We start from the raw sequence: 18,301 nt of genomic DNA on the forward strand, positions 1-18,301 counted from the left end.
ACTATACAGGCCTGTTCTTCCCGCCGACGATCTCTGTTGGTACAGAACGATCACTGACTGCGACTTACGCTGATAGCACTGTCGACAGAGCAGCTTCTTCTCTTCCGCCCTGTCAACAGGGCATGACTGCTGATATCATGATGATTTATAGCTGGCTCCCAGCTGCCTAACTCGAAGATGAAGTTGGCTGTCAATCAGCATAACGCCGGTAGTCACGCCCCGTCGATAAAGCAGACCGGAAGAGAAAGAGCTGCAGTGTTGATGTGTGTGGCAGAATCACCGGCAGGAATGGTCGGTGATCGATTTGAGCCAGCGCCGGCTGCCTGTTAGTTCTGAGGCATATAGTAAAAAAAAAAATTGTCATAGAAATCTCCTTTAAGAAGTCTTACAACATGAGCACTGATAAATGCTAAGCCAGAAAGACATCTACAAACAGCCATTAGTGTAGAGCAGCGTTTAATTGGGCTACCTAAGAAGCATAGATACCTTAAAGGAGTTGCACAGACTTTTTTAAACACAGAAGCAATCAGTCCAGGGGTCACGTCGCTAATCTGTGGTCACTGGGCGGGAGCCTTGAGAACCTGCATGTAGGTATCTGCGGCTCATTTTTTGATTAGCCAGCCTGCCACCACATCACTAACTAGGCTCACCAATCATAAGAAAAGTCTGCAATGCCAGCCGATAGGAGATGGCTCTGAGGGCAGCGACCAGAGATTACAGGAATGTCACTTTCTAGTACAAAAAGTTATAAAACTCCACTGGTGGATGGAATTTTGAGTGTAGATAGTATCCTGTTACTAAATAACTATTATTTTCCTTGGAAGAATCTTGTGAGCTTCTATTTTTCTGGGGTTTTTTTCTGTTCTCTGCATATGCAGTTTGACAGACAGGAGATCAGGAGCAGAGAGAGAGAAAAACTCGCCACCACTTCCTGTAATCCATCTTGGCTTCTCTGCAGCTGGAGACGGATTGTACATGGTGACATTAGCGGGCAGTGATCTATACAGAAAGGAGACATCCAGCAGATGTCGTTTTGCATTGATTTCTCAGGGGATAAGTTAGCTACATATATTTCAAATTAATATGATTAATCATATTTTCCATCGAACGAGTTCAGGTCGTTGGAAAGTACTACCACCAAATTAAACATGGCACTAATACAAAAATACAGATAAATATTGCACACTGGAAAAATAGTCACAATTTTTAAGACTCTTTTATTCTTTATATTTCATTAATTTTCTAATTTGACAGCCATATGTTGCTAAAAGTGTCATATTTTGACTTTTATTGCTTCCCGTTCTCACTTCCCACAGAGGTAACCCCAAGTTGAAGGAGTCAAGAATTCAGCTCTGGTGTTTATTTTAACGAGACAGAGCCACGTGTCCAGTCAAGTAATATATATGGTTATGTTACTGACGACTACTATCGTTCTGCATGCTGCTCAGCTATGGGCCTTATCATCCATTGCAACTCAATAAAGACAATGCACATCTGTTCCAAGTCCTGAACTATTGAAGTTCACCATAGCATGATCATGCAGGACTGGCAAACCTACCCTGTTCCGTGACGTATGGTGTATTAGTGATATTCGCACAACAGGTTGGGCGGTTGCCACTCTCCATGGTGCTGAAATGAATCGAGCAGCATGTTGCTTTAACCAATCGTGTTTTCCATCAACAACCAAGTTGATGTCGCTGTCTATGGGCTGCATGTAGTAAGTGGTTATTGATGCCACTTTACTTCAACAATGTGCATGCCATGGTCCATTGAGAAGTCAATTACAGTTGCGGAATTAACTGCAAGAAATGCAAAGTGAAAAGGCAAAAGGGGACATACATCATTTTTTTTTGCCAACGTTATACAAAACCAAAAATATTTCTGAAAATAAATAATATAATTTGTGTCCTAGTTAGATTTCTCACATCATACCTTATTTATATTTCTAGAAAAATAATGTGTGAACCCTTCTTGCATTTCATCATGATGCCATTACTTATCGACATATTTACTCCGTTTGCTTGTGTTTAATTGAGGTTCAAATTAACTTCTACCTGTTGTTAAAATTGCACCTTCCTTTTCACAGATTGCACTTTTTTTTTTTATAAGAAACAGCCTTTTTAGGGTGAGAGCCCCATTATGCTAGGCAAACCGTTAAATCAATAATTGTGGCGCGACATCTCAATTAAATTCACAACAGATGTTTGCTTGCTTGCTTAAAGGCAGTTTGGGGATAATACTTTCTTTTCGCAGGTATAATTCCCTGGTAATACAGGTTTGTGCCATAATATCATTGATATTTTCTGCAAAGCTAAGTTTACAACCCTTAAGGGCACTATGGTAGCAGCCATCAATTACTGCCACCCAGGCTATGATCTATGCAAGAGACAAACATAGCATATCAGTAAATGAATGGAAATGTAAATAATGGCAAATAAGAAATTATGTGCCCAATAGAAGATTTATTTATTATTTTACTCACTCGCCGATTCCACAGCGCTTTACAGACATGATAATCACTGTCCCCATTAGGGCTCACAATCTAGAATCCCTATTAGTGCTCATACACTTGTGAGAGACTCGCACGAAAATCTGGCACTGCCGCCGGCACTCAGACCGGTGAGTGCGGCTACATGGATTTCTATGCAGCCGCACGCTCAGGTCCCAGCACCGGCGGCAGTGCCAGGTTTTCATGCGAGAGACTCGCACGAGAATCATGTGAGTCTCTCGCAAAGGAGTATGAGCCCTTAGTATGTCTTTGGTGTGTGGGAGGAAACCGGCGAATCCGGAGGAAACCCACGCAAACACAGGGAGAAGCAGATGTTGTCCTGGGTGTTATTTGAGCCCAGGACCGCAGGGTTGCAACGCAACAGTGCTAGCCACTGAGCAACCATGCTGCCCTAATCAGAAATCGGTACACTTACATGTTATAATTGGGTGCCTCCAGTGCATCAAGTCATGTCTGTTGATTTAACCATAGGACGCAAGAACATACAATCTATGTTTAAAAATATATACACTGCTCAAAAAAATAGACGGAAAACTAAAATACCACATCCTAGATATCACTGAATGAATTGTTCCATTTGCAAATCTTTATCCATTAGATAGTAGAATGCGTTGAGAACAATAAAACAAAAATGATCAATGTAAATCAAAATTAATATCCTATGAAGGTCTGGATTTAGAATGATACTCAAAATGTGGAAAATCAAATTACAGGCTGATCCAACTTCAGTGGAAATGACTCAAGACAAGGAAATGATGCTCAGTGTGTGTAGTCTCCACGTCCCTGTGTGACCTCCCTACAATGCCTGGGCATGGTGCTGAGGAGGCGGCAGATGTTCTCCTGAGAGACCTCCTTCCAGACCTGGATTAAAGAATCAGTCAACTCCTGGACAGTCTGTGGTGCAACAGACTGTTAGTGGATGGAATGAGACATGATGTCCCAGATCTGCTCGATAGGATCCAGGTCTGTGGAACGGGCAGGCCAGTTCATAGCTTCAATGCCTTCATCATGTAGGAACTTCTGACACACTTCAGCCACATGAGGCATAGCATTGTCATGCATGAGAAGGAACCCAGGACCCAGAGCACCTATGGTCTCACCATATGGTCTCACAATGGGTCTGAGGATCTCATCCCAGTACCTAATGGCAGTCATTGTACCTCTGGCTAGCACATGGAGGGCTGTACGACCCTACAAATAAATGCCTCCCCACTGACAAACTGGCTGTACTGGAGGATGCTGCAGTCAGCAGAACATTCTCCACGGCATCTCCAAACTCTGTTATGTCTGTCACATGTGCTCAGTGAGAAGCTGCTCTCATCTGTAAAGAGCACAGGGCACCAGTGTTGAATATACCAATTTTGGTGTTCTCTGGTGAATGCCAAACACCCTGCACGGTGTTGGGTTGTAAGCACAATACCCATTTGTGGATGTCGGGACCCTCGTAGCAACCTCATAGAGTCTGTTTCTGACAGATTGAGCAGGCACATGGATGTTAGTGGCCTGCTGGGGGTCATTTTGGGCTCTAGCACTGCCCTCCTCTATGTCTCCTGGTGTACTAGCCGGTCTCCTGACATCTGATCCATGTTCTGGACACTGTGCTGACAGACACAGCTACCCATCTTGCCACAGCTTGCATTGATATTCCATCCTGGATGAGCTGCACTACCTGAGCAACTTCTGTGGGTTGTAAACATCGCCTTATGCTGCTGTACCTCTAGTGGTGAGAGCAATGACAATAGGCAAAAATCACCAAATCAACAGCCAAAAAGGATGAGAACATAGAAATGGTCTGTGGTCACCACGTGCAGAACCACTCCATTATAATTTTGTCTTGCTAATTGCTTATTATTTCTACCAGTTTTCTGTTCCGTTTGCACAACAGCAGGAGAGATGTATTCATAATCAGTGTTGCTTCAAAACTGGACAGGCTGATTTCACAGAAGTGTAAGTGACTTGGAGTCACATTGTGTTGTTTAAGCGTTCCCTTTATTTTTTTGAGCAGTGTATATATGAGTGACACGAGAGGTAAAAGTGATTGACTTGTACAAGCCAACTTTTATAAAAAAAATAGTAAAGTATGATGCACAAATATGAAATGCATTTGTTTGCAAAAAGTATAGGGAATTTATTATAGGAATGATGGGATCAAATTCTGAGGACTAATGTAGAAGAGTCATGGGGTGAAACGAAAGGATAGCTGAATGAGATAGATGTGTCTAAAATAAGTCTATTAAGGACATTCTTAAGATTGTGAATTTATGGAATTCATTTTCATTGATTCATTGTCCGGAGTATCACATTTCAGAGAACTGGTGCAGTTTAGATTGTGGTAGAAGCTGGTTTGAGATTGTTGGCAGAACATAGAGCAGATGTAGGGTGGTAGACAACTATCTTAGTAAGCTGCTTTCCACTGTAGATTATTCAAGAGGAACCTTTATTCATTATTGCCTGCACAAGGTGTTTTAGTATGTACTGCATTTTTTCCCATTAATGGGTATCAAGGCATATTGCTGAGAGATGAAATCCCAGAAAGAATGATCTGAGGTACCAATTGGTATTTTAGCAGCTCTCTCCGCACCAGACAACAACAACACAATCGCTTGCAAGTTAATGTGGTTGAATTGCAATGGTGTACTCTACTAGCAGTGAGGCAGCTTTGTTCCAGTGATTAGTCGGGGTATAGCATATAGCTTGGCATGCGGATACTTGTGTCTCCAGCCAGTTGGGGGCAAGCAGCGAGATGCTACAGCAATGATAGGAAACCAGGCAGGGTAGTAAGAACTAGAAGTTATAGGTGTGGTGTCTGAAAGATAAGACAGGGGCAAAGTTTGGAGTAGACCAAGGTCTGGTTTCTAAAGTAAAACTGCATATAACAGGCAACATATCTTTTTGGCAAGGCACTTAGTAGAATCCCGGTGTAACAGGCCAGATTAACCCACCACCCAGAATATACCCGGGGTTAAAGTGGCCTAGGCCAGAGTATACCCCGGTTATACTCTGGCCTAGGCCAAACTATACCCCGGAGTATAGTTTGGCCTAGGCCATAATATACCCGGGGTATAATCTGGCCTAGGCCACTTTAACCCTGGTTATATTCTGGGCGGGGGGGTTAATCTGGCCTGTTACAGCGGAACAGAGCTAGGACATGTATAGGATAACAAAGAGGACTATAGCTGGAGGCCGACGTGAATCTGAATGGACTTGACACTCTGTGCAGTTAAATAGTGGACCACTATTGGTACAACAGAACTATCTGTAACAGCTATTCTCCAAACCTGACAAATTAATCATAGCTTTGCTGGAACAGCAAAAAGTGGAAATGTGCAATGGGGAAGTCACAACACATTCTAGGATATACTTTCTGGAACAAGGGACCTCCTACAAGATCGGTTGGTACCATTTGCGCGCAACATGGTGCAACTGCTAAAGGGATGCAAAATGACTGTGCCAGGTAGGGAAGGGGCAAGCAAAAGCATTTATTGGGCCATGCATCTAAATATATTAAAAAGCTCCACATGTTAGACCGTATCAATATCATAGAGAGGGATCCTTCACTTGGGATTACCCTCTCCAAGGCAGAATCGAGAAATACTATATAAGGGCAGGTTCCTCTCTGGCGTATATAGCCCTTTCAAGCAAGACATGTTCAGTCTAAGCAAGAGGATGGTTTATCTTCACAGGTGTCTTCTCCCGAAGACAATATCAGATCATTAAGGTTTAGAGGAGTGAGAGCCAAAGAAATCATGCCTGGTTCTCTTTGGAAAGTGCTGTCATTGTCAAGACAACACATTTAATTATGAATGTATAATTTAATAGCATAAAAAAGCAATTTAAAAGCAATATTCATTATTAATATCATGGATGAAGGAAAAGCCTCACACCCTATTCCTAAAACTGTGGTCTAAAAAGTTTTCTCAAATGCCATATTTTTTTTTGTTCTGAAACAGGAGTGTAACCTTCTGCTTCATTAATTGTATACGCTGTATAGCTTTTTTTTAAATCTGAACATACATACTTCTTGATTGTTCAATTTTGTAATTTCCCTACCAAAACAGAAGATCCATAAAGTAGCTCAGAAAGGTTCATCTATGTAAAATGTTCTATAGGGAAAAAAAACAGAAGTCTGATGGCTTACTGTTTGTACTAAAGCCTAAAATTTAATTGATGGGTTTTATTGCAGAAGGACAAAGCTTCTACCTCCAGTTCCTCTGAGGGCAGCACAGTAGAGGTACGAGTACCAGGAATGGAGAGAGATGATGAAGTCTTTGGCTTTGACTATGAAGAGGCTTTGGATCCAGAGCCTTGCTTTACAGATGGTATACTCACATCTTACTTATTATCAACTGTTGGTATAATGGTTTTCCAGAACATAGATATTGATGACCTTAGTCAGACACTCAGCACCTCCTCTCAACAATTTCATAATTGATCTAGATAAAGGAACTGAAGGTAAACTAATCAAATTTGCAGACGATGCAAAGCAAGGAGGAATAGCTAACACTAGAGAAGACAGAGAAAGGATTCAGAAAGATCTAGATAAGCTTGAGCAATGGGAAGCTTCTAATAGAATGGTATTTAACAGGGAGAAATGCAAGATTCCACATCTGGGCAAGAAAAATGAAAAGTACATCTACAGAATGGGAGAAATAGAACTAAGCAACAGCACATATGAAAAGGACTTGGGTATACTAATAGATGACAGACTGCACATGAGTCAACAGTGTGATGCAGCAGCAAAATAGGCAGACACAGTTCTAGGATGTATTAAGAGAAACATAGAGTCTAGATCACGTGAAGTAATTATCCCCCTCTACTCCTCCTTGGTCTGGCCTCATCTGGAATACTGTGTCCAGTTCTGGGCACCATATTTTAAAAAAGACATTGAAAAAATGGAGACAGTCCAGAGAAGATCTACCAGGATGGTGAGCGAACTGCAAAATAAGTCCTACGAGGAATGGTTACAGGATCTGGGAATGTTTAGCTTGCAAAAAAGAAGGCAAAGAGGAGACTTAATAGCTGTCTACAAATATCTGAAGGGCTGTCACAGTGTGGAGGAATCATCATTATTCTCATATGCACATGGAAACACGAGAAACAATGGAATGAAACTGAAAGAGAGAAGATACAGACTAGAGATTAGAAAAAACTTTTTGACAGTGAGGATGATCAATGAATGGAACAGGTTGCCATGAGAGGTGGTGAGTTCTCCTTCAATAGAAGTCTGCAGAGACTGGACATACATCTGTCTGAGATGGTTTAGTGAGTCCTGCATTGAGCAGGGTGTTGGACACGATGGCACCGGAGGTCCCTTCCAACTCTAACATTCTAGGATTCTATGATAAATTTTGCAGCTTCCTTAGTAGCCAGATCTACACTCTGTATTAGGCTCCAAAGGCACGGCTCTGAAAACTATATTGTGACTTTTTGAGTATTATATCTCAGCTCCTATTGAAGTGGGTGGGAGGTGAAATGCAGTACCCAAGAACAGCCAGTACACAGTGTGCAAACCTGTGCTCTTGGGGGCTCTATAAAATGCCAAATAAACTGATTAGAGGAGGTGCCAGTTGTTCGACTACTACTGATCTGATATTGTTGACCTCTCCCAAAAATAGGTAATCAATATCTAAATCCTGGAAAACGACTTTAAATAGAATCTGTCATCAGGTTTTAACCCTATAAACCCCTGTGCTAAACGAAATGCCTTTAGGGTATGTTCACAGGTTCACTGTTTGCAGTAGAAAACTTCATCAAATACTAATGTGTTAGCAGGAAAAAAAGCTGCATAAAATACATGCATTTTTTTATTTGCTTTTGATGCATTGTTGTATGTGTTTTTTATGTGTTTTACCCACTCATTAGTATGGGTGAAATCTGCAGAAAAAATGCTGAAAGAATTGCTATACTGCAGATTTAAATCTGCTGCAAATATGCAAGTAAAAAAAATAAGCAACGTGTGCATGAGACTTCAGGAATCTCATTTACTTTGCTGGTAGTAGGGAATCCTTCAGGTTTGAGACAAATCCTATGGCACCACTTGCTTCGGTAAATAAAGTTGTAAAAACTCCTGTCCTGCATCATGTGCTAATTAGTCCTGAAGTGTTTGCTGGGTGTTTGCAGGGCCCTATTTAGAGTTTATGCTGCCCTAGGCACTCTTAGTGCTGCCTCCCCATTGGTGAGTATGATTAATCCAGACACTTTGGCAAAAATCGCTGATATGAAAGTAGCCTTTCTCCCCAGTGCAGCTGTTTCCCCAGGGCACCCATTTTCCCAGTGCACCCATCTCCCCAGTGCAGCCATCTACCCAGTGCAGCCATCTCCCTAGTGCAGCCATCTTCTCGTTTCACTCATTTCCTCAGTGCAGCCATCTCCCTAGTGCAGCCATCTCCTCGTTGCACCCTGTTACCACGGCTGTTCAGGAGACAAATCTCCAGGAGTGGATCCTCTGGACCGTGGCACCGAGGGGCCCTGGGCGAGCTGCCAGGTGGAGCCGACCCCTATACAGGGATCGTTAGGAGCAGGCCCAGGGGTTCGTGTACCACAATAGCTGGTACCGAGAGGGGCGGCTCAGGAAGGACTGGAGTAGGAGTGCGGGACTGAAGCGTAGACAGCAGAGCGGAATCACTGGAGACTGGAACGGAGTAGGACTGCAGGACTGGAGCATAGACAACAGGACGGAGCAGGAACACAGGAGGCAAGACTGGAGTATGACTGTAGGACTGGATTGAGGATAGCGGGATGGAGCAGGAACATCGGTGGCAGTACTGGAGTAGGACTGAAGGACTGGAGTGTGGATAGCAGGATGGAGCAGGACAGAAGGACTGGAGTGTGGATAGCAGGATGGAGCAGGATCAGCGGAGGCAGGACTGGAGTAGGACTGAAGGACTGGAGTGTGAATATCAGGATGGAGCAGGAACACCGGAGGCAGGACTGGAGTAGGACTGGAGGACTGAAGTGAGGATAGCGGGATAGGAGCGGAGGCCGGGTGAGTATGCGGAGGTGGTTTGACAGTACCCCCTCCCTTAAGCCACCCTCCCCTGAGATTAGCAAAACTCTAGAGGATACGGGGAGCATTGATATTCTCCCGAGGTTCCCAGGATCTCTCCTCAGGACCAAAACCCTTCCAGTCAATAAGAAAGAGTCATACCTCTAACTTTCTTCATGGCGATGATGTCCTCCACCTCAAAGACATCATCGGCACCAACCGGCTGAGAACCAGGATCAGACACGGAATGCCCTAATATAGCCCTGTCAGGTCTGCCATTGGTCCGTAGGTGCTTCCGGGTCAGGGCATTGCCGGAGCGCAAGTAACAGGAGGAAGGCGCGGCCGCAGCCTATGGCGAATGCGCATTGCATGCAGAGACCCCATCGGCAGCGAGCCTGTCAGAAGGGACCGCCGTCGCTGTCGGGCGGCGGGGGGGCTGCGGCGTGGGCCAACAAGCGGCTATCAAAGGAGACCATGTAACTCAGAATATGGGCTTGAGTATCTCGTTCCTGACCCAGCTCCTGTTGAAGACTGGCCAGTTGAGTGGCATTTCCAGGATCAGCCACCTGCAGGGCCGGCAAACGGGTGTCCATAGACTTCATGACAGACATAATGCGTCCCTGATTCTCCCACAAAAAGAGCAACTCCTTTTGGGTAGCAGCAGTAGTACAGGCGGAGTCCATGGCCTGATCGTACTGTTACCACGGCTGGTCAGGAGACGAAACACTTGGAGTGGACCCTCTGGACCGTGGCATCGAGGGGCCCTGGGCGAGCTGCCAGGTGGAGCCGACCCCTATACAGGGATCGTTAGGAGCAGGTCCAGGGGTTCAGGTACCACGATAGCCGGTACCGAGAGGGGTGGCTCAGGACGGACTGGAGTAGGAGTGCGGGACTGAAGCGTAGACAGCAGAGCAGAATCACTGGAACGGAGTAGGACTGCAGGACTGGAGCATAGACAACAGGACAGAGCAGGAACACGTGAGGCAAGACTGGAGTAAGACTGTAGGACTGGATTGAGGATAGCGGGATGGATCAGGAACACCGGAGGCAGAACTGGAGTAGGACTGAAGGACTGGAGTGTGGATAGCAGGATGGAGCAGGAACACCGGAGGCAGGACTGGAATAGGACTGAATGAATGGAGTGTGGATAGCAGGATGGAGCAGGAACACCGGAGGCAGGACTGGAGTAGGACTGGAGGACTGGAGTGAGGATAGCGGGATGGGAGCGGAGGCCAGGTGAGTATGCGGAGGCAGCGTGACACACCCTTCTCCCCAGTGCAGCCATCTCCCCAGTGCAGCCATCTCCTCAGTGCAGCCATCACCCCAGTGCAGCCATCTCCTCAGTGCAGCCATTTCCCAAGTGCAGCCATCTCCCCAGTGCAGCCATTTCCCCAGTACACCCATCTCCCTAGTGCACCCATCTCCCTAGTGCACCCATCACCCCAGTGCAGCCATCTCCCCAGTGCAGCCATCTCCCCAGTGCAGCCATCTCCTCAGTGCACCCATCTCCCTAGTGCAGCCATCTCCCTAGTGCAGCCATCTCCTCAATGCAGCCATCTCCCCAGTGCAGCCGTCTCCCCAGTGCAGCCGTCTCCCCAGTGCAGCCGTCTCCCCAGTGCACCCATCTCCCCAGTGCACCCATCTCCCCAGTGCACCCTTCTCCCTAGTGCACCCATGTCCCCAGTGCAGCCATCTCCCCAGTGCAGCCATCTCCATAGTGCAGCCATCTCCCTAGTGCAGCCATCTCCCTAGTGCAGCCATCTCCTCAGTGCACCCGTTTCCCCAGTGCACCCATCTCCTCAGTGCACCCATCTCCTTAGTGCAGCCATCTCCTCAGTGCAGCCTTCTCCGCAGTGCAGCCATCTCTCTTGTGCAGCCTTCTCCTCAGTGCACCCATTTCCCTAGTGCAGCCATCTCCCTAGTGCACCCATCTCCCTAGTGCACCCATCTCCCTAGTGCACCCATCTCCCTAGTGCACCCATCTCCCCAGTGCACCCATCTCCCCAGTGCAGCCATCTCCCCAGTGCAGCCATCTCCCTAGTTCAGCCATCTCCCTAGTGCAGCCATCTCCCCAGTGCACCCATCTCCCTAGTGCAGCCATCTCCTCAGTGCACCTATTTCCCCAGTGCAGCCATCTCCTCAGTGCAGCCATCTCCCCAGTGCAGCCATCTCCCCAGTGCACCCGTTTCTCCAGTGCAGCCATCTCCCTAGTGCAGACATCTCCCCAGTGCACCCATTTCTCCAGTGTAGCCGTTTCCTCAGTGCAGGCGTCCCCTCAGTGCAGCCATCTCCCCAGTGCACCCGTTTCCCCAGTGCAGCCATCTTCCCAGTGCAGGCGGCCCCTCAGTGCAGCCATCTCCCCAGTGCAGGCATCTCCCCAGTGCAGCCACCCTCTCAGTGCAGCCATCTCTCCAGTGCACCCGTTTCCACAGTGCAGCCATCTCCCCAGTGCACGCTCCGCTCATTCTCCACCTGGCTCGTTCCCCCCCAGCGCTCATCCCCCCCCAGCGTTCATTCTCCACCCCCCTGGTGCTCATTGCCCCCCCCCGCGCTCATTCTCCACCTCCCCGGTGCTTATCCCCCGGCGCTCATTCTCTCCCCAGCTCATTCTGCCCCCCGCCGCTCATTCCCCGTCTGGCCCCCTTTCTTCACCCGGCTCATTGCCCCCCAGCCCCCATTCTCCACCTGGCTCATTCTCCCGCCCCCCGCCGCTCATTCTCCATCCGGCTCACCTGTGTCATGGCTTGGAACGTTCCTTGCTGCTGCAGCATGTGCATGTCTCACTTTAGTTCATCATGTTTGTGTGTGTTAGCGCGCAGTCACATGGTACCGCTCTTTAAGGTCATGAATATGGGCGCCACGCCTATGAGAGTGGAGTGGCGTCCATATTCATGATCTTAATGAGCAGTACAACATGATCGCGCACTCACACAGGAAGAACAGATATCGGCGCAGGACCATCGGAGCTCCAGCAGGCATCGCTGGAGGAGGTGAGTATGATGGGGGGGGACGAGGTGGAGGGCCGACCCAGACTTAAAAAAAAAAGAAAACTTGCTCAGGTGCCGCCCTCCCACAGAGTCCCGCCCTAGGCACGTGCCCACGAGTGCCTAATGGCAAATACGGCCCTGGGTGTATGCAGTTTTTCCAAGTGTCCCATTAATCCGACTCATGTATCGTTGCTCAATGTCGGTGACATCTCCCATATCACCCACAGGCCACTCTGCAGCAGGGAACTCATGCATGCACTTTGTTATTTCACTGCTGTGCCCAGAAGATGAATTTTCATTTTGACTAGATTTAAAGCAGCCTGAGGATGTGACAGGAGCATCAGTCATGTCAATCAATGATATATCAATGGGTTGGCTACGGTTCTGCTGGATACCTTGTAATCCTAGATATGTCTAACAGATACTTCTGGGTTATTTATCATACAACACAGGAGTTCTTATAAGTATTTTTTTGTAAGTATGCAGTGCTTTGGGCACCAATAGACATAAGGTTTTGTATTTACATATGATATAATGTGGAAAAAAATGTTTATAGGGTTAAAACCTGTGATCATGCTACCATTCATTGCTGTATATTAAAGTAAACCTACAGCAATACAACTTTCAACTGATTGGTGGCCACTAAGTATGTCCTTGCACAAAGCAGGCTATAAGTAGGGCATAAATCCAATTTAAAGTATATGTGTAGCTTAAAGTGATTTTTCAAAACAAGCATAAGAAAACTAACACTATTTCTGTCTTTTTTAAGATGGATTCTGCATTATTTAGCAGTTTTCCCCTCTGCAGGCTGTTTCTAATTATCAGTTGTCTCTGAGCTAGTGGGTAGAGACTAGCTTCTATAAAGTCTCCTGAACACACTGTACAGAGACATCAGGGATGCCTGGTTTTCTTTCTTTCTTTAGCACACCTCCAGAAACAGAAAAAGCATGTAGCACAATATAGAGCAGTACTGAGCAGTGTAGTTGTGAATCCAGCACTGGAGTGAGATAAAACACTTACTAGAAATCAACAGCATCAAATCTCTTTCTTCTCATCCTTCCTTCTCCCCCTCTTTGTAGACTTTAATAAGTAGTTGCGAGCTGGTAATCCATCTGTTATTGAGTAAGAAAGATTTTAGCTGCATTTTTGAATGATTGATGAATTAAAGAGGCTCATAAGCGGAAGAAGATGCATACTGTATGTCTGGGATGAGATATGTTACAAGGTTTTATATATCTATTTGTATTATTAATTTCTATAAAACTGTTGAAATGGCAGAGACCGTTTTAGTATTATTTGCCCATTGCTTTCTTCTAATTATTTCTTTTAAGGCTGTGTGAGAACATTTCCATGCTGCAAAATAAACACTGAGGAGGGAAGAGGAAAAATGTGGTGGAATCTCAGAAAAACCTGCTACCTTATTGTTGAACACAGCTGGTTTGAATCATTTATAATCCTCATGATCCTACTTAGCAGCGGTGCCCTGGTGAGCACAACAGTTCTCATTTCAAACAGAGTAATCATGCTTATTTCATTATTTTTTTGCGTAGTATGGCTTCTTAGGCTGTGTGCACACGCTGCGGAAAAGGTGCGGATTCATCCGCGCGGATTTTGTAAAATCCACAGGTGAAACCGCAGGTCAAGATACCTGCGGTTTTACCTGCAGATTGCTCTGCGGTTTTGCCCTGCGGTTTTTCATCTCCTCAATGGAGGAGATGGCAAACCGCAGCAGAATCCGCAGAAAGAATTGACATGTCAATTCTTTCTGCGGATTGAAAACCGCAGATAATCCGCGCGGAAAATTCCGCACCGTCTGCACTGCGGTTTTTGATTCCCATAGGGAATCATTGTACTGTACACCGCAGCAAAAACTGCTGCGGGTCCGCAGCGGCCAAAACCGCTGCGGAACCGCAGCAAAATCCGCAGCGTGTGCACACAGCCTTAAATTCCAGAATGAAAAGTTTAAGGCCAGTGTTGTTTTTTTTTCTACGTGACCTTGTTTTTGCAAATGATTTTTATAATTTATTTTGAAATTATTCATTTTTTTTTTTAAATAATGTTACAATAATAATATAATATGTAGAATAAATGTATAATAAATGCAAAAATAAAGTAGAGAGGTCAGCATTTTCTGCGTTTTCCATATAGAATACTGAGCTCGGCTTAGAATTGTGTGGTTCTCAAAAGTTTTTATTTAGTTGAATGGCACCTACTCAAATTTGACCATGTTATGGATATACGTTGCTGAGACATGATAGGGCAGTTAAAGGGGCTGTCCAAGACATTAACATGGATGACCTATCCTTGGGATAGGTCAGCAATGACCGATCGTGGAGGTGCAACATCCAGCACCTTCACCTTTCGGCTGTTCTCAGTGTTGGTGACAGCCAGAAGTGCTCAGTTTTGGAGCTGCAGAGTATAGCTCCATCAATGGAATAGTGGCCGCGGCTGGGTGCCACACATCCACTCTTCATTGATAATGAAAAGGGGTGGTTTTGCAGCTTCTGGTAGCAGCCACCATATAGTCGACGGAGTTGTGCAGCTTTGTAATTGAGCAGTTATGACCGCTGACGGCACTGGGAACAGCTGACTGGCAGGGGGTGCCGGGTGTCGCACCCCCACCAATCAGACATTGATGACCTATCCTAAGGATTGGCCATCAATCTTAAAGCCTCACACAACTCCTTTAAAAGGAAAGTCCATCTTCAAAACCATGTTCTAAGGTATCAAAAATGAAAACCCCAAATTAAAGAATTAAAAACTTTGGCAAATAGACTTTTATCCGAGTATCTTGGGAGTGCTCGCATATTAAGGTTGAGTCCCCGCGGCTGCATGATTTGTGACTGTTAGACAGCCTGAACACATGGGGGGATTCCCTAACAAACAGGCAATCCCCGCATGTGTTCAGGCTGTCTAACAAACGGGCAATTCCCGCATGTGTTCAGGCTGTCTAAGGCTACTTTCACACTTGCTTTTTTTTGCAGCGCGTTTTTCCCGCAAAAAAACGCATGGAAAAAACGCATACAAACGCATACAAATGCTGCATTTTTTTCAAGCATTTTTATGCGCATGCATGAAAAAAAACACAGCATTTTTATGCGTTTGTATGCGTTTTTAGTGCGTTTTTACCGCATTTGCATTTTTTTCCAACAGTTGGCATCACCAAAAAAATCAAGATAGGGTTAGGATTAACACTAACCCAAACCATGACTTTACTAACCCTAACCCTTAACCAAACCATACTTACCCTAACCCTAACCCTTAACCAAACCATACTAACCCTAACCCTTAACCAAACCCTACTAACCCTAACCCAAACCCTAACCCTAAACCCTAACTAACCCTAAACCCTAACCCTTATCCAAACCATACTAACCCTAACCCTAACCCTAAACCCCCTTAACTAACCCTAACTCTAACACAAACCCCTAATTTCCATTGTCTAACCAATGGTCAACAAAAAAACGCATGCGCAAAAAACTCATACATGAGCATGCGAATGAGCACGCATGCGCACCCATAGACTTACAATGGGTGTCTTGCTGTAAAAAAAACCGCATTGCGTGCGCATGCGTTTTTTTTTAGGCAAGTCGGACGCCTAAAAAATGCAACAGGATGCATTTTGTGCGCCCGAGCGCACACCACAAAAAAACGCATGCACGTAAAAACGCATACAAACGCATGTGTATGCGCACATAAGTGCATCCCATGCAAAATATAGGAAAAAAAGTGCATGCGTTTTTTAGCGCTAAAATACAGCGCAAAAAAACGCAAGTGTGAAACCAGCCTTAACAGACGCAAATCATGCAGCCGCAGGGACTCAACATAGTAGAGGTGTGAAACCGCAGGGCTAAACCGCAGGAAAACCGCAGGTCACTTTACCTGCGAGTTTACCTGCGGATCCGTGCGGAAAAACCTGCAGCTGAATCTGCAACATGTGCACATAGCCTTAAAGTAGTTGTGAAGGAGGACAGGCAGAGATAGCCCTGCTCACAAGACAAGACCTTTTCACAAAGAGGGGGTGGCGTTTTACATAATGCGTGGTCTATATAAACATACAGCCGAACACATGCACTTTTTTCATACCTGCAGTGTGTGAAAAATGATTGCAAACACAGGACTTTGACATAGCAAAACCTGACTGTAGATCTGTCAATTGCTCCGTAATTTTGCCACATTCGGATGAGACAATACATTTGAGACTTGTGCAGACGAGGTATTTTTTTCTCTCTGAATGCGCACTTGTCCTCTTATTCTAGCATGTCGTTTTACAGTAACCGTCAAATATATTTATACACATGGACGAGACCATTAGGAAACCACTAAATGGGAAGCTGTCAGGTCAAATAACGCTATTAACTTGTATGTAAAGGGTTAGTCTGCAAGTAAATAGCATTATGAAGGTGCCGGCCGCTGCATTGAAAGTACGATGCCCGTGAGAAAATTATTGTAAATTCTCCCAGGAGCCTCCTGCTTTCAGTCATGCTGTTCTCGCGCCTTTAGTCACTGCTTAGCACCCAGTGAGCACAGACTGTGAGCACACACCAGCACATTGACTGACAGTCAGCTTTGTGGTGCATCATTGCAGAGGTGGCTGTCAGTCAAACTGCCGGGGCGTGCTTACTGCTGCCATTCATTATGTACTGAGCAGTGACTAAAGCCGCGCCTCTATGACTTAAAGCCGGCAGCTCTTGGGAGAAGCAAAGATATTTTTCTCTCATGTGTCGCACTTTCAGTACTGTGTGTCAAAGACACCGCACTGAACTTGCTCACTGAGCCAGTGCACGTGTCCTGAGTAAAGCGAACTGTGCTCAAAACTACCTGTGGAGCGGGCAGCAACCGAATAGATGCGTACTTCAGAGCTGCAGGACCTGAAGCACGTGACTGCTGGGGGCGTGGCCTAAACTCCACAGAGCTAGGAGCTGCAAGACAATTCCTAGCAGAGTAACTGCGAGACAAAGTTACCAAGGGGAATAGACAGTGAGAATAGTCAGGACGTAGCCAATGAGTCACACACAGAGATAGCTGTAGGGTACCAAAGGGGGCGAGCAGAGAGTAGTCAGGTCACATGCAATGAGTCATACACAGATAGTTGCAAGGTACAAGAGGGGCGAGCAGAGAGTAGTCAGGTCACATGCAATGAGTCATACACAGATAATAACGCAGTACAAAATCAACAGGCAAACTCACAACAGGAAACAGAATCGGGTCAGAACCATATAACCAAGCTATAGCAACAAACAGGCACACGGGGGTCAGCACACTAGGCCAATGGCAAAAGTATAACTGGCTGGGATTGAAGCTACCCAGGGGTTTATGAAGCTCTCCCAGAACCAGAAAGCGGCCACAATCATTAACCCCAAGTGTGCAGGTCAAAACCTGCACAGAGCTCCAGACATTAACCCCCGGTGTGCAGCTCAAAAACCCGCACTGGGATCATGACAGTACCCCCCTCTCAACGGGGGGCCTCCGGACCCCCAGGCTTCCCCGGGTACTTGGCATGGAACGCCTGAACCAGGCGATCTGCATGTACCGAGCGAGCAGGGACCCATGAGCGCTCTTCTGGTCCATATCCCTTCCAGTGGACCAGGTACTGCAAAGAGCGGCGCACCCGCCGAGAGTCCACAATATGTCCGACCTCATACTCCAATTGACCCTCCCCCAGCACTGGAGGAACAACCGTCTCAGAGTTCTCTTTGAGAGATCCTGCTGGTTTCAACAGAGACTTATGGAACACATTAGATATTTTTAAGGAGGCGGGGAGACGCAACCTATATGCCACTGGGTTGACTATCTCCATAATCACGTACGGACCAATGA

The 18,301-nt window shown here is 46.0% G+C and overlaps 1 protein-coding gene across 3 annotated transcripts in view; it reads left to right on the forward strand.

Moving 5' to 3' along the window:
* Positions 1-18,301, forward strand: part of LOC141049368 (sodium channel protein type 2 subunit alpha-like) — a 263,234-nt gene that overhangs the window by 200,261 nt on the left and 44,672 nt on the right. For all 3 annotated transcript variants that reach the window (XM_073545767.1, XM_073545765.1, XM_073545766.1), the window contains 2 exons: positions 6,693-6,828; positions 13,813-13,967. In XM_073545767.1, coding sequence (XP_073401868.1) covers positions 6,693-6,828; positions 13,813-13,967 — 291 coding nt within the window. The remainder of the gene's footprint in view (positions 1-6,692; positions 6,829-13,812; positions 13,968-18,301) is intronic.

This window comes from Dendrobates tinctorius, unplaced genomic scaffold, assembly GCF_039654945.1.
Source record: "Dendrobates tinctorius isolate UK_male_01 unplaced genomic scaffold, ASM3965494v1 ptg000143l, whole genome shotgun sequence".
NCBI classification, from domain to species: domain Eukaryota; kingdom Metazoa; phylum Chordata; class Amphibia; order Anura; family Dendrobatidae; genus Dendrobates; species Dendrobates tinctorius.